At 46.7% G+C, this 14030-nt stretch overlaps 1 protein-coding gene across 3 annotated transcripts in view; it reads right to left on the reverse strand.

Moving 5' to 3' along the window:
- Position 1: 1 nt before the first annotated feature.
- Positions 2-14030, reverse strand: part of sh2b3 (SH2B adaptor protein 3) — a 33956-nt gene continuing 19927 nt past the window's right edge. For all 3 annotated transcript variants that reach the window (XM_076149396.1, XM_076149395.1, XM_076149394.1), the window contains exons 3-8: positions 6584-6685; positions 6311-6405; positions 4251-4342; positions 3890-4104; positions 3479-3641; positions 2-3350 (exon numbers count right to left, since the gene is read on the reverse strand). In XM_076149396.1, coding sequence (XP_076005511.1) covers positions 2983-3350; positions 3479-3641; positions 3890-4104; positions 4251-4342; positions 6311-6405; positions 6584-6685 — 1035 coding nt within the window. In that variant the 3' untranslated portion in view covers positions 2-2982. The remainder of the gene's footprint in view (positions 3351-3478; positions 3642-3889; positions 4105-4250; positions 4343-6310; positions 6406-6583; positions 6686-14030) is intronic.

Here is a 14030-nt window from a genome sequence, read left to right on the forward strand (position 1 = left end):
CTTCAAGCAGGTATAAACAATTTTTACACACAAATTCATCCGTGCAGAAGGCCTTTTTTAGAAGCATTGGACATCTCATATTGCACTACATGTTCTGCACCACATCACACCCTGAGCTTTATGAAGGGGAAAAGCAACAGCAGCTCTCTGGCAAAGGCACAGTCTTCCTCCCTCCCAAACAGCAAAGGCAGGAGACCGATAGTCAAAATAGGATTTCTTACCGTTGCTTTCTTTTCTTTTTTTTAGTTTTTTGTGTTTTTTGCACTATGCAGAAATGGAAGAACGAGGAGACGAGGGGGTTAGTTACACACTCAGGCACTTAGAAGGCAGGAAGACCAACCGTAATTTGGCCAAAATTATTCTCGTCTTTTGTTCCCCTTATAAACAATTGAAACATGTCGGCCTTGATCACGATTATAAACACAACCATTGTAAACTATTCCTTTGGTAGACTTTGAAGTTGACTGTAACAAAAGGAGTAATCACAGTGGATTTGCTCTGGTCATGTTCGTCAGGACATCAACGTGCTTTGACGTATTTCTCTAAAAAAAAAAGAAGAAAAAATAGATATATATACACCAAACGCTAAGAAAAGAGGAGAGATGGAGAATCAGGACTCAACCAAACATTAAGCTCAGGATTACTGAGAGTCGATCTACGTTAGTGTTAAAGCGGGTTAGAAAACAGACCAAGTCCAAGCACAAGTTTGGGTTCTATTCCCCTACGGCATCCTGCAGCAACTGAACTTGAGGCTTCAGTTATACAATTACAGAAAATGTGATTGTTGTAAAAAATGGTGTCAAAATTATTGCTTTTTAAAAAAATATACCATATGGTTACTGTTTGGGCAGCAACTGTTCTTGGATCTGTGCTCCAAGATCAACACCAGGATGGAAGTTTCCGTAGCAGGAGACGAGCTGAACACGACTGAACATAGTGACTCAAATGTGTGTGTGTGTGTGTTAGAATGGAAACACTGCAAGTTTGGGTGTCAAATGGACACGAGATGCTTCAGAGAAACATGTCAACAAACTGGAATCCAGTTGTTTGAATCTATTGCCAGTGGCTGCCATGGCAACTCTGGTGAAGACACTTGGTTTCAAAAGGATTTCTGATAGTAAAGCTGGTGCTCAGTTTGCTTCCCTCTTTCCCGGCTGGAATCGTCTCTTACATGAAGTTTGCAGCAGATGAAACTGTGGTTTATATATCATATATGTTAAATATGTGGAACAGGTCTAATTGCTGATATAAACCAGTAGAGGGACCAGCAAACAGGAAGCTGGTAGTCAAATCCTTCATTGCATAGATAAACACAGTGTGATCAGAGTCTTATTTGGCGTTTTCTTCCATTTTCTGTAACATTTGATGACACATCTGAATGAAAAACTCACAAAGTATGAATATGCAAATAATCTGTTCTATTTAAAAAAAACAACTGCCTTGGTTGTGGAGACCTGCATACGGAGGTGGAAGTAAAGAGTTAATGCTATGAGTGTAATGAAATAAAATAAAATAAAGGCGATACGACCTCGCTCCCTTATTCATCATTCAGTATTTGTCTAGAGTTGGAAGAAAGTAAATGTCTCATCTACAGAGGCACACGGCTGCTTTCAGGATAGGAAATGTGGCCTTTAGGAGTCGAGTCGTATCTCTGTCCACCTTAAAACAAAACAAAAGAAGGCCCTTTAAGGGTTTAATGCTCAATGAACAAACTATGACAAAGTTTCCCGACATGTCTGTCCTTCACCCTCACGTTTGTAAAGCATCCGTGTGGGTGTGAAGATGAGGATGAGATGAGGCAAACCAGAAAAGCTGATTAAAAAAAAAAGAAAACACCTGATCCAGATTCAATTCCGACTTCATGTTGGTCTGAAAATTAGACTTGAAATTAAGGACAAAGACCGTCTCTGTCTCCGTCCCCGTCCCTCTCTTACTCCCCCCTCTCTTTGGAGTCGTCCATTTATTATTTTCCTATGAGCACTGAATGCACCATAGGACAGGAAGTGTCACATTTTTTTGCGACACATTTCAAAACAAATAATAATAAGAATGAGAATTACATTTACTAGCTGTAGACATTGTCGTATCAATTTGTTAAATATATTATTAAGTTATTATGATGAGTATACTTATTATTCCATCCAATTTACTTTCATTTGTGGCGCAAAAAGCGCAAATCGGTTCCATTGCCGTCCAACAGAACAAAGACACTGTGGCGATCGTGTTGTGGCAGCACAGGCCTGCTGATCGTCTGCACTCTGAACTCTCATCTGCTCCTGAGCTCGCAAACGCCCGTCTAGATTCATCCGACTCGCTTCTGTGTAACATTAAGAGCTCCACCTGTTTGTAACAACAGAATTTAAACCAACTTCTTCCCCTTTTACTTTATTTGTTTTCCTTTTTCTACAAAAGAATCTGTGTATAGAAAAATACACATTGTTCCAAAGTACACTGAACGCAGCGTGGAAATGCACAGAGGAGGAGGAGGAGGAACACGGAACAGGAGTGATGCTGCTCTCAAACGGAGAGTCTTGGGTGTGTGAAGGTGAAGAGTAAATGTCTTAAATATTTCGAAAAGGAAAACTTGATTGAACCTTTTGTTGCAGGCGGTGCTTTCAGGTGCCAAAGAGGTTAAATCAAGTGCAAACTATTTTTGTGTCATGCAAAACAACCACATTATTAATACAACCAGAATAATCATCATAGTCAACACTTTCATAAAACTCACCCAAAAATACATTCATTGTGGACACTCGGGGTGTCTGCCTGGTAAACACACCCAGCACAGACGGAGCATGTGTGTGTTCTGTCATACACACGGCTGTGTATTAAGACAGGATTATTAGCTCAAGTTGATGAGTCTTCTATAAATCATGTTAGCATCAGGCTGCTGAGACTCTCACACACCGTGTAAGGATGTGGGGGGGGGGGGTGACCTGTGTGTGTGTGTGTCAGGGGTGATGGTAGAGACGACCCGGCGGGTCAGAGTAACATGTACTGGTTGTCTATGGCCCTCTTGCGTACTCTCTCGGGCTCCAGCTCGTAGTCCGAGTCCCTCTGAGGGATGATGGGTGCGCGGGGGTTGGGGTGGTGGAGGAGGGATCGCCTTCCCACCGACTCGCTCCGCCGCAGAGGTGTGTGTGCAGGCGGAGGGAGGTCGGGAAGCGGGTTGGAGCGGGGCGACGGGTGCCCCGGCTGGGAGACGGAGCCCAGGCTGGAGGAGGTGGTGCTGGTGGAGGAGGAGGAGGGGACGTGGGAGGAACAGCGAGCCAGGCTGCAGTGAGCCAGGCTGGGCTCAGAGCTCCACCGATGCAAAGAGAAAGGGACAAGGACGGCACCCGAGTGCTGACCTGAGGACCAGAAGACACAGAACGTGAGGACAGAAGCAACAAAAGCTAAAGCACCTTCACTTCAAGCAGAATGTCAGCAAATGATCTGCAATGAAATTGTGAGCTGCGGCTGGATGAGGGGGTCTCACCGTGCGATGCCACCACAAAGCTGGACAGCGTCACGTCGCAGGCGGCGCCGCACTCCAGCGGGATGGGGAAGAGGCGGAAGTGACTGAGCATGTCCATAACGGAGTGGAAGCGCAGGTGCTGCACCCTGCACTGCCCCCACTCTGTCAGAGAGAGGCGCAAGTGCTGGACAAGGAGAAAAACAGGGGTTGGGTTTCAGTCGATTTAACAATAAAAGCCAAGATGCATCTCAGTTTGTTTGCCAAGGACGGAACAATGAAGTTAGACTTATTTTAGCATCCAGAGTTACAACATAAACAACCAACATTTCCAAACCCTAACAACTATCTGACTTTCCATCCGAGGGCCGTGAGGAGAGAGAATGAAGCTCACAGCAGTCAGTCAGACACACTGGGCCCTTTGACCTCTTGTACCTTTGCTTTTCCCTGGTAGTTAAACGTCAGGACGTAATCTCCCCTGCGAGTTTCACTCTGTCGGACCAGAAACACGCCGTGACCCTCCAGGCCGGAGCTCTGGACCAGGTGGGCTGCCTTCACACGGGAGATTGGCCCGTGGAACCATGGGTAGGAGAACAGGAAGTGGTCGGTCTTCTGATACACCTGCTCTGGAAGGGCAAAGGTCACTGGGCCTGAAGAGATGGAGAGAGAACATGAGTGTTATACTGATTCCTCAAAACCAAGAAAAGTTCAGAAAAAAAAATAGCATCTGGTCGTTTAACAGCATCTTTGATTGTAAACGCCCCCCCTGACAAAGTGGGCCAATCCCATGACTCACTGTGACTTCCTGACTCTGAGCTCCCTCTGTGATTGGCCGGAGCGATGCTGTCAGCTGTGGAGGGGAGGGGCTCCAGATCCACACTGCCAGATCTGCAGGAGGAGAGAACATGAGTGACTCTGCCCATCAGCACTGCAGCATCACTAGCAGACAAGCTGCAGCTCTGCCTGTGCTGGAGGAACAGCGCCCTCTGCCTGTCAGGAGGTGAAACGCTGTGTGACACTCAATATAAAACTCCTTCATTCTTTCATTTATTATGATTACGCCAATGTTTGTGACCTCCATTGAAGAGGTTGTGTGTTTTTGTCATCACATTTGTTTAAAGTTCCAAAATGTTACAGTTCTAAATTACATTCTGCCGTTTTCAAATTTTACTTTATTCACCTCAAAATCAAAAAAACTGGATTAAAACCTTTTTCTCCTTGTAAAATAATTTGATTTTTAGATTTGAGAATAACATATGGAGTGTGTCTTTGTGTGCGTGTGTGTATGTGTGCGTGTGTGTGTGTGGTGAACATGGAGGAAACAGCAGGCTGAAGAAACACAAAGACATGAAGCCCAGACAGGAAGTGAGTCCAGTTCACCAGTTCAGATCTGAACTGAGACTTACTGTTCTTCTGTTTCACTGCCACTCTCATTATACCACCCCCCCAACACACACATACACACAGTATGCATCTCTGGTCTCTGTGCACACACACAGATGAGAATGGGAAGGTTAAAGAGGGAAGCCAGAGCAAATCCTGCTAAAATTGCTGACTTGAGTTTGCAGAACTCTGAATAACAGGAAGACCAACCTCCTTTCTCCTCACCGTGTGTGTGTGTGTGTGTGTGTGTGTGTGTGTGTGTGTGTGTGTGTGTGTGTGTTCTTCTACTTCTGCCTTTGTGAGAATAATTTTGGGTGTTCCACTCTCAAAGTAAGGACATTTTTGCCCAATGAGGACATTTTGGCTGATCCTCAGTTTTTCAAGGGTCACAGGTCAGGATTTGTTTAGGGATGTAATGGTTGTGTGTGTGTGTGTGTGCGTGTGTGTGTGTGTGTGTGCGTGTGTGTGTGTGTGTGTGTGTGTGTGTGTGTGTGTAGACCCTATACATACATATGGTCATCAAATCTTTTCTTGAAAGACCTGGAGTGTGTGTGCACTTGCAAGTGTGTGTGCGTGTGTGTGTGTGTGTGTGTGTGTGTGTGTGTGTGTGTGTGTGTGTGTGTGTGTGTGTGTGTGTGTGTGTGTGTGTCCAAAAGAGCATTCCAGACATCTGTAGAAATGAGAAAGGTCCTGAGATTCTCCCGAGTCTCAGGCCTCCCCCACACTTCCTTTCACAGAGCAACACACACACACACGCACACACACACACACGCGCGCACACACACACGCACACAGCTCGACCTATACAAGCTTTAGTGATGTGTCAAGTCCATGTGACACAATACTATGATTATGATTGAAAACCAGATTGGAAGAATTTCTGTGATTGGTTTCATGTTATTATACAATTACACAAGCATGACGTCCATATTTATCTACTATTTACTACAGCTTATAGTTTTCTTAATGATTGATATTTATTTCATTTCAGAGAGAAATTACAATACAAACACATTTCTCAAATTCATATTTACATTCTTAGAAGTCTAGTGTCAATACTAATAGATCAATAAGTATACAACTCAAACACGCACAAAGCCAAACGCAAATTAGAGGGCAAAGGACACACACACACACACACACACACTCTAATATTTATACACAAACACATAATTCAGCAAAAGTAAACATCAGCACACCCACAAACACTGAACAAAGCTGAAGTCCAAAGTGCAGCGTGTTTGTGTTTTGGAGTGTGTGTGTGTGTGTATGTGTATGTGTGACCCAACTGGAGGTTCAGGTTCAACTCCATCACACATTTAATGAATGCTGTCATGAGTAGAAACATGAATCTCTAGCTGTGATGGTTGTGTTGTGGATAGAAGTGTGTGTGCTGGATAAAACCTGGTTTAAGTATTTAGGCTGAGCTCAAATAAACACTCGGCCTGTGTGTTGTGTTGTGTTGTCTCTCACCTGTTGCTGATACATTCTTTCAGCTCTGTGGTCCAGGAGCTGACCTGCTGGTCATTGTCCGTCTCAAATATCAGACTGCCTGGATAGTGATTAACCTGCCCACACACACACACACAAAGAAAGAAGCATTCATATGCATCCTGAACCTGAGCGCAACACCTGAGGCCTTTAAAACTTTTCCATCCGGTGTTACTGTTCCGTCAGAAGGTTGCAGCAGAGTTAAAAACATTCCAAGACTTTTCACAACAACCACAGTCTGAATGTTGTGCGTACCTTTAGAACAAATGTGTTTAGATTGTCGGGCATCTCCAGCCGGTTGCAGCGTCGGATTTCTTGGATATCTGAGCAGTGTGTCGTCAGCTTGGGGCTGGAGGCCTGAAACACACAGCACACACACACACACAGACTGTAAGACAGAGCCGCACAGACAGGATGGATGTGTGACACACACACACACACACACACACAGACAGACAACCCACTGAGTCACTCTCCAGAAATGAGACACTGATTTTTGAGAGGAAAAGGACAAAAGAGGAAAGAAGAGAGTGAAACAGAAAGATGAAGAAACTGGAGATCATTCATGCTCTCCTGAAACAGCTTCAATCATTTGAAATGGAGATGGTTTATCCGGGCAGAGTCCTACTCACACACACACACGGACGAGTGGCTCAGTCAGCCATGTGTACGGGCCAGTGGCACGAGGGGTGAAAGGTCACGGCTGAAATGAAGCCTGGGTGACAGCTGATAGAAACGCACCCAGGCAGAGAGTCAGCAAGTCCTAATGAGAGTTTAAAACTGGAGAGTGTGTCATGAGGTCATCGTGCCTCCTGTGTGTGTGTGTGTGTGTGTGTGCGTGTGCGTGTGCGTGTGCGTGTGCGTGTGCGTGTGCGTGTGCGTGTGCGTGTGTGTGTGTGTGTGTGTGTGTGTGTGTGGCTTTGAAATGTCAGGAAGTGGCCAACAAGGATGAAATGAATGCCATCATCTCTGTATCATCGCCCATCAAACACCAAATGTGTGTGTGTTCCTCAGGCTTTACGATCTCAAGCTGTGACTGAGTTTGGGCAACTTTAAGAGGCTTATCTAGAAACACGAACCCCGATGTCACGACATGATTACAAAGATAAAGAGTTCAACCAGCTTTGAATGATGTTAACCACCGTTATAATGCACCAGAGATTTCCGTTTCCTTCTCCCGAACCGACAAAGTGCACAGTCCGGCTTAACAAGATGCGTTTGGACCGACATCAAACCCTGTGAGGCGGACGACAAACACGAGAGAGGGTGCGAGAGGAAACGGACGAGACGGAGAAGGTGGGGAGGCAGAGAGAGAGAGAGAGCGACAGCGAGAGCGAGAGAGAGAGAGAGAGATGAAGAGCAGAAAGAGAAAGAGCAAGGAGGACAAATTCCAGAGCTTTGTGCACCGGATGAGTTTGAGTCTTTGTGACAGTGTGTGAGCCTGAGGAATGTCTGTTAATCCTACACACACACACGTGCAAGGACAGAAAGGAACACACACACACACACCCACTCATCAAAAGAAGCGATCACCCCCCCTCAGCTCCATGAAGGGACGGTCGAGCTGTGAGCCCTCCGCCTTCACCGCAGCGTGTTGTAATATTAATAAGAAGCGGGGCGATGCAGAGACGGGGGGGAGGGAGGGGGGGAGGGAGGGAGGGAGGGATGTGACTCATTCACTGAGCCGTGAGTCACCGCATGAGGAACTGACTCAAAGTGCACCATGGCTAAAACGCTGCTGCAGCCAAATTGAAGCGGAATGTGTGTTTGAGTGTGGTTGATATCTTTAAGATCCATGTCACCGCCGTACGGCACACAAACACACAAACCTCTGATTTGGTGACTGCTTGAACACTAAACGTCTCTCTGTCGTGATCGTAAAACAAAGCAGGCCGACGTCCCGACACCGGACAAGACCCGATCGCCATGTCGGGGTCACGTTTACCCACAGCGTCAGAAGGATAGGGGTCACGTTGGCAACTTAGAGACGTGGGAACCTGAAGATCTGAAAGTGAAATAAGTGTGAGCCAACGACTCATTGAGAGGAATTTCTTCTCAGTAAGTGAATGAGTTTCTGAGTAAGAGCATCTTTGAGGAACCATGTGTGTGCGTGTGTGTGTGTGTGTGTGTGTCTGTGGGGGGGGGGGGGGACAACCCAGGCAGCAGATGTCTGACTGGTTGAGTAACAACATAACAGGCCTGATTTCAGTGAATCAGTTTCATCAGGGGAGCAAGCAGAGGAGGGCTAATAAGCTCTAACACACACACACACACACAACAGATTATTGCAAAATCAAGCACCACACTATTCTGGAAACAGGGGGATGAAGGATTGATGAAGATGAACACACACACACACACACACACACACACACACACACACACACACACACACACACACACACACACACACACACACACACACACACACACACACACACACACACACACACACACACACACACACACACACACACACACACACACACACACACACACACACACACACACACACACTAGTAGCGGCTGTTAATCTCACCTATCAGCTGTAACCTTTGGGGCAAGAGGTCACCTGAGGCCCTCTGTGCTCACTCAGTGTGCATGCACAGGTGAGGCGCTCTCTCTCCCACTCATCAACACTCATTATTATTATTTGCCTGTATGACACTTTTCTCTGTGTGAAGACGTTTATAACACACACAGCCCACAAAGTGATGTTTGACAGATAAGTGTTGTTATTTGTGGTCGTTAACTGCAAATCAAATCAGAGAGGAGCAGCCAGAATATCCTCCAGCTGACGGTGGTCGCTCACAACTTCTTCAGTTTTCACTTCTGGTTCTCTTTCTGATTGAGTCAACTTTCACTACCGCTTTCCAGCTTCAAGTGCACACACACACGACAATATTACAAATGATGAGCGGGCGATATGCAGGGACAGTAGAGCCTGAGATGCTTTGGGGTTGATGAGCTTTACGTCTCTGAGGCTGTGATGGAGGTATGCAGGAGTGTAAGAACATATTCCTACATGTTTACACACGCTGGCATGCATAAACAGTTTACAGACGTCACAAACAAACAAACGGAGCGAGCGAGCGCTGGATGCATCCATGCACTCTCACCCACAGTCACAAACACATTCACAGTTTGTGTACACACCCACACATCAGTGACACACAGGATGTTTGGAGTCCAAAACGTTCTTCCCAGGGTCCCTTTTTCGGCCATCGCCATAGTAACTGACTGACACTCAACATTCCACTATCCCTCCGAGGGTCACCATAGCCAACGCTGCGCTGTGTGTGTGTGTGTGTGTGTGTGTGTGTGTGTGTGTGTGTGTGTGTGTGTGTGTGTGTGTGTGTGTGTGTGTGTGTGTGTGTGTGTGTGTGTGTGTGTGTGTGTGTGTGTGTGTGTGTGTGTGTGTGTGTGTGTGTGTGTGTGTGTGTGTGTGTGTGTGTGTGTTGGACTGACCTTAGACTTAACAGGGTTACCAAACTGGTCTCTGGAGAGATCAAGAAATGCGCGTGCACACACACGCTTAAGTTTCACCTAAAGTGACAGTCGACTCAAAATCGTTTTATCACTACAACTGATTCCTCAACAAACCTGTGTGTGTGTGTGTGTGTGTGTGTGTGTGTGTGTGTGTGTGTGTGTGTGTGTGTGTGTGTGTGTGTGTGTGTGTGTGTGTGTGTGTGTGTGTGTGTGTGTGTGTGTGTGTGTGTGTGTGTGTGTGTGTGTGTGTGTGTGTGTGTGAGAGCTGTTAAACAGTGTGTGTTACAGTCAGGCGTGAGCAGCTTATCGCTCGGCCTGAGACAAACGAAGCATCGTTGGTTCCTCTCTGCCGTGTCTCTCCGACAGCCCCGGTTATGGAGCCGTGGAGCCGTGGAGCAGCTGCCAGCGTTCTCACCTCTCTGCTGTCTCACTGCAGCACCTGTCACTGCGGAGTCCAGATTAACCTCCAAGGTCTTCCTCCATACATGGACGGACAGGAATAGATTCTTTGATCTCCCTTCACTTCTGCTCCTCTATTTGACAGGACGGCTAAACGTGTTCCTCTCTGCTTTGATTATAAAGACCTAAAGTCTCCTCAGCATATACGCCCGTTTAGTAAACACACTATCTACTGAAATAGCACAGGAAATGCAGACTCATAGCAGCGAGGACGACTGTCAGCGCCTTTGGGTGTTTTTAGACATGTAGCTCACTCGTTTTTGGGAGGATTTCAAGTTCCGAGTGTGTAATAAAGTGCGGCGTGAAACTCGACAGCGTACCGAGGTGGAGTACAGGCGTGCGGCAGATCACCAGAACCGATTACTTCACAATCAGCTCGCACTGTGGCATCGATGGAGGATGTGGGAAGGGGACACACACACACGCACACACGCACACACAGAGAGAGAGAGAGAGATAGAGAAGAGCGCTAGTTTGGTTAGCAGCGCTGATAGAGGAAGAGAGTGTTCTAGGAAGCCTGTCAGACAGACAGGCAGCCTTCAGTCATGAATAAATGTGTCATCAGTTCATGGCACTGGCCTCCTTGCACACTTCTGAGAAACGACGATATAAAAGCTCGACATGCAGAAGTGAACGACAGCACAGGTGAAATTCACAGAACTGCAGAGTGGAGTTCAGTGTAAACACATGACGCCTCGGTTTCACACTCGTGACCGATTAGGGAGACTGACAGAGCATAAGTGAGAAAGGAAAGTGGCAATAAGAATGAGGTTCGATACACACACACACACACACACACACACACACTCTGTCCTCTTTCATGTGCTGATAAGAAGAGAGAGAGTAACAGCAGGAAGCTCACATCATCAAGACGGACTTCTGATTAACTTTACTATATCACACACACACACACACACACACACCCCCACTTCTAACATCTCAATCACATCAAAAGCTGCACATTTCTTCCCGCCATGGTATATTTCTGCATAATTATGGATAATAACATACATCATCTGTGTGTGTGTGTGTGTGTGCAGTGACAGAGCAAAGTATCTACACTCGACCCCGGGGCGGTGACGGAGAGGAGAGGAGAGTTTACACATCAGATTCTGCCGATGACAAGATGTAATTGCAAGATTGATGTAGGGAAATTGTGATGCTTCAAAGTGTCTGAATGCTCCGGATTATCCTGAACTCTTCCTCTCTTTCTCTCTCTCCCTCTCTCTCTCTCTCTCTCTCTCTCTCCATTAAGACGCGTGACTCATCTGACCGAGACGAATGATCCAGAGGAAATGTGCGTCTCCTGACTTCGGCGAGCAGCAGTGCAACGACGAGGTGTGACTGAGACGTCGCAGAAAAAAGTGAATAGGAAGGAGATCGTCTTACTGAGAAACAGAAAACAGATTGTGTGCAGTGATGAAGAGATTTAATAGTGTGTGTGTGTGTGAGTGTGTGTGTATGTGCTCGTCCATGTGAGCGTCGTGTGCAGCTGCGTTTCCGAGTATCGCTGAGTGACAGACAGAGCAGTGACGTACAGAGACTGAAAGGGAACCTCAAATTTCCTCCAAAATTGACAAGAATGTGGCATAAACTTCTTTGTTAGTAAAGATGTTTGTGATTGGACGCTTTGGAAATCATTTTGTCTGCTTTAATAACGACGGTGAGGCGAGGATGAGTTTCTGTCGCCCTCTCTTCCACCAAGCTCACTAGACTGTCGTTGCTCTGACGCTTGCTCGGCAGATGCATGGAGAATTGCTTGGATGCGTGTGTGTGTGTGTGGGAGAGATTTCACATGTGTGCAACTCCTGCACACATGGCTTGTGTGCATTAACTGCTCACACGTGGAAGAAGCAGTAAACGTTCTCTCTCTCTCTCTCTCTCTCTCTCTCTCTCTCTCTCTCTCTCTCTCTCTCTCTCTCTCTCTCTCTCTCTCTCTCTCTCTCTCTCTCTCTCTCTCTCTCTCTCTCTCTCTCTCTCTCTCTCTCTCTCTCTCTCTCTCTCTCTCTCTCTCTCTCTCTCTCTCTCTCTCTCTCCTCTCTCTCTCTCTCTCTCTCTCTCTCTCCTCTCTCTCTCTCTCTCTCTCTCTCTCTCTCTCTCTCTCTCTCTCTCTCCTCACACAAACTCCTGCTTTCACCCTGAATGTAGCTGCAGAGAAGTGAGTGATGCTGCTGGATTACTAAGAGCCAAAATCTAAAGGTGAACTTCATCTACCTCCTATAAAGAGAAGCACTTGTAGACGTTTAGAGAACTTTGCATCACTCGACAGTCAAAGACGACAAACCTGAGGAGGATCAAACCTTCAAACTGAATACTGTAACGGTTTCTTGGTGCAAAACAATCATAAACAGTGATGCAATCAAGGGTTTTAAGGTTTCTTCCAGCTGGTGTAACTCTAGCAGAGGAGCACCACCACAAAGTGGAAAAACTCTTTTTTTTCTTCTTCTTCTTCTTCTCTCCCCTGCTCATACGTCTTTGTTCTGCCTGAGTGCCACACCAGTATCTCTGAAGAACAAGAAGCCCTTACGCTGCAGTTTCACCCTCCTGACCGCAGCCTCACTCCAGCTGAGCCAGAACCTGGTCTGTGTCGGGCTCAGGATCCCCTCCGTCAGTTTCCCACCAAAGAGCCAAAGCCAAGTGGGTCTGGTCTGTCTGATGCAGATCAAAGAGCCGCCGGCCGCTCGCTCCACTCATCATCTTTGTTGGAAACTGGATTTTAAGAAATGAGTCACTTTGGAATGGAAACCAGGCTAAGGCCCAGAAAAGGGGGGGGGGGGCTGTGTGTGTGTGTGTGTTTTGGGACGATTCTGACGCTGGGTAAAGAGCAAAGGAACATGGAGGGAGGGAGGGAGGGAGGGAGGGAGGGAGGGAGGGTGAGTGCAGAGAGGAGAGGACGGCCCTGTTTCTAGATGCTTCTGCTCATTAAATCCTCCACAAACTAAAATTGATAATAAAGCGTCCAAACCCTTCAGAATCACACACACACCACTTGCTTGTTTCTGAGCTTCCTTCCTTCCTCCCTTCTTCTCTCAGAGCCACACAGAGCTGATGGTACCGCGTGTGAAGAAGCGGATCAACGGGACATTTTTTGAGCCAAGCTGTTGCCATGGCGCTTTAAGCTGGAAGATGCAGGTGGATGATGATGTTTACAGCCACATAGAGCTACATAGAGCTACATAGAGCACTGATTACAGCTCCACTACATGCATAATCACATTAACATACAGTGCAGCCTTCACACGGGCGTCACTTTAGTGTATATTAATCGTATTATATTATGTGTGTGTGTGTGTGTGTTGCGGGGGGGGGGGGGGATTGATGATTTTGTCTTAATGTGTGTGACAAGAGGCCCAGAGACACGCTGAGCTGTGAGGGTGCTGCATGGTTTTTGCTTTGGGGGCTTTCCACATGCAACTCAGCAAGGTCATGAGCGCTGGCACTGTGGTTGACTGACACATACACGCACACACAGGTTATGGCAGGAAGAAGCACAAACGTGACGAATGCATAAAACTTTTTTCTTTCTTTTTCATTCACCTGCGTGAGAGCCATCAACGCAAAACACATCTAAGGTGGAATCGTATTGATTACAGCGGGGGTGTGTGTGTGTGTGTGTGTGAGGGTGTGTGTGTGTGGGGGGGGGTCAACTTCTGTGTAAGATCGATTTAAACGCACGACAAGACGAGTCTTCAGCAGAAAGAGGGAGAACTAGAAAGAGACAGAACAAGAGAGATCTGACAAACCACATGACTCT

Source organism: Genypterus blacodes, unplaced genomic scaffold, assembly GCF_046128005.1.
Source record: "Genypterus blacodes isolate CSIRO-AG114 ecotype Tasmania unplaced genomic scaffold, CSIRO-AGI_Gbla_v1 ptg000045l_1, whole genome shotgun sequence".
Taxonomy (NCBI): Eukaryota; Metazoa; Chordata; class Actinopteri; order Ophidiiformes; family Ophidiidae; genus Genypterus; species Genypterus blacodes.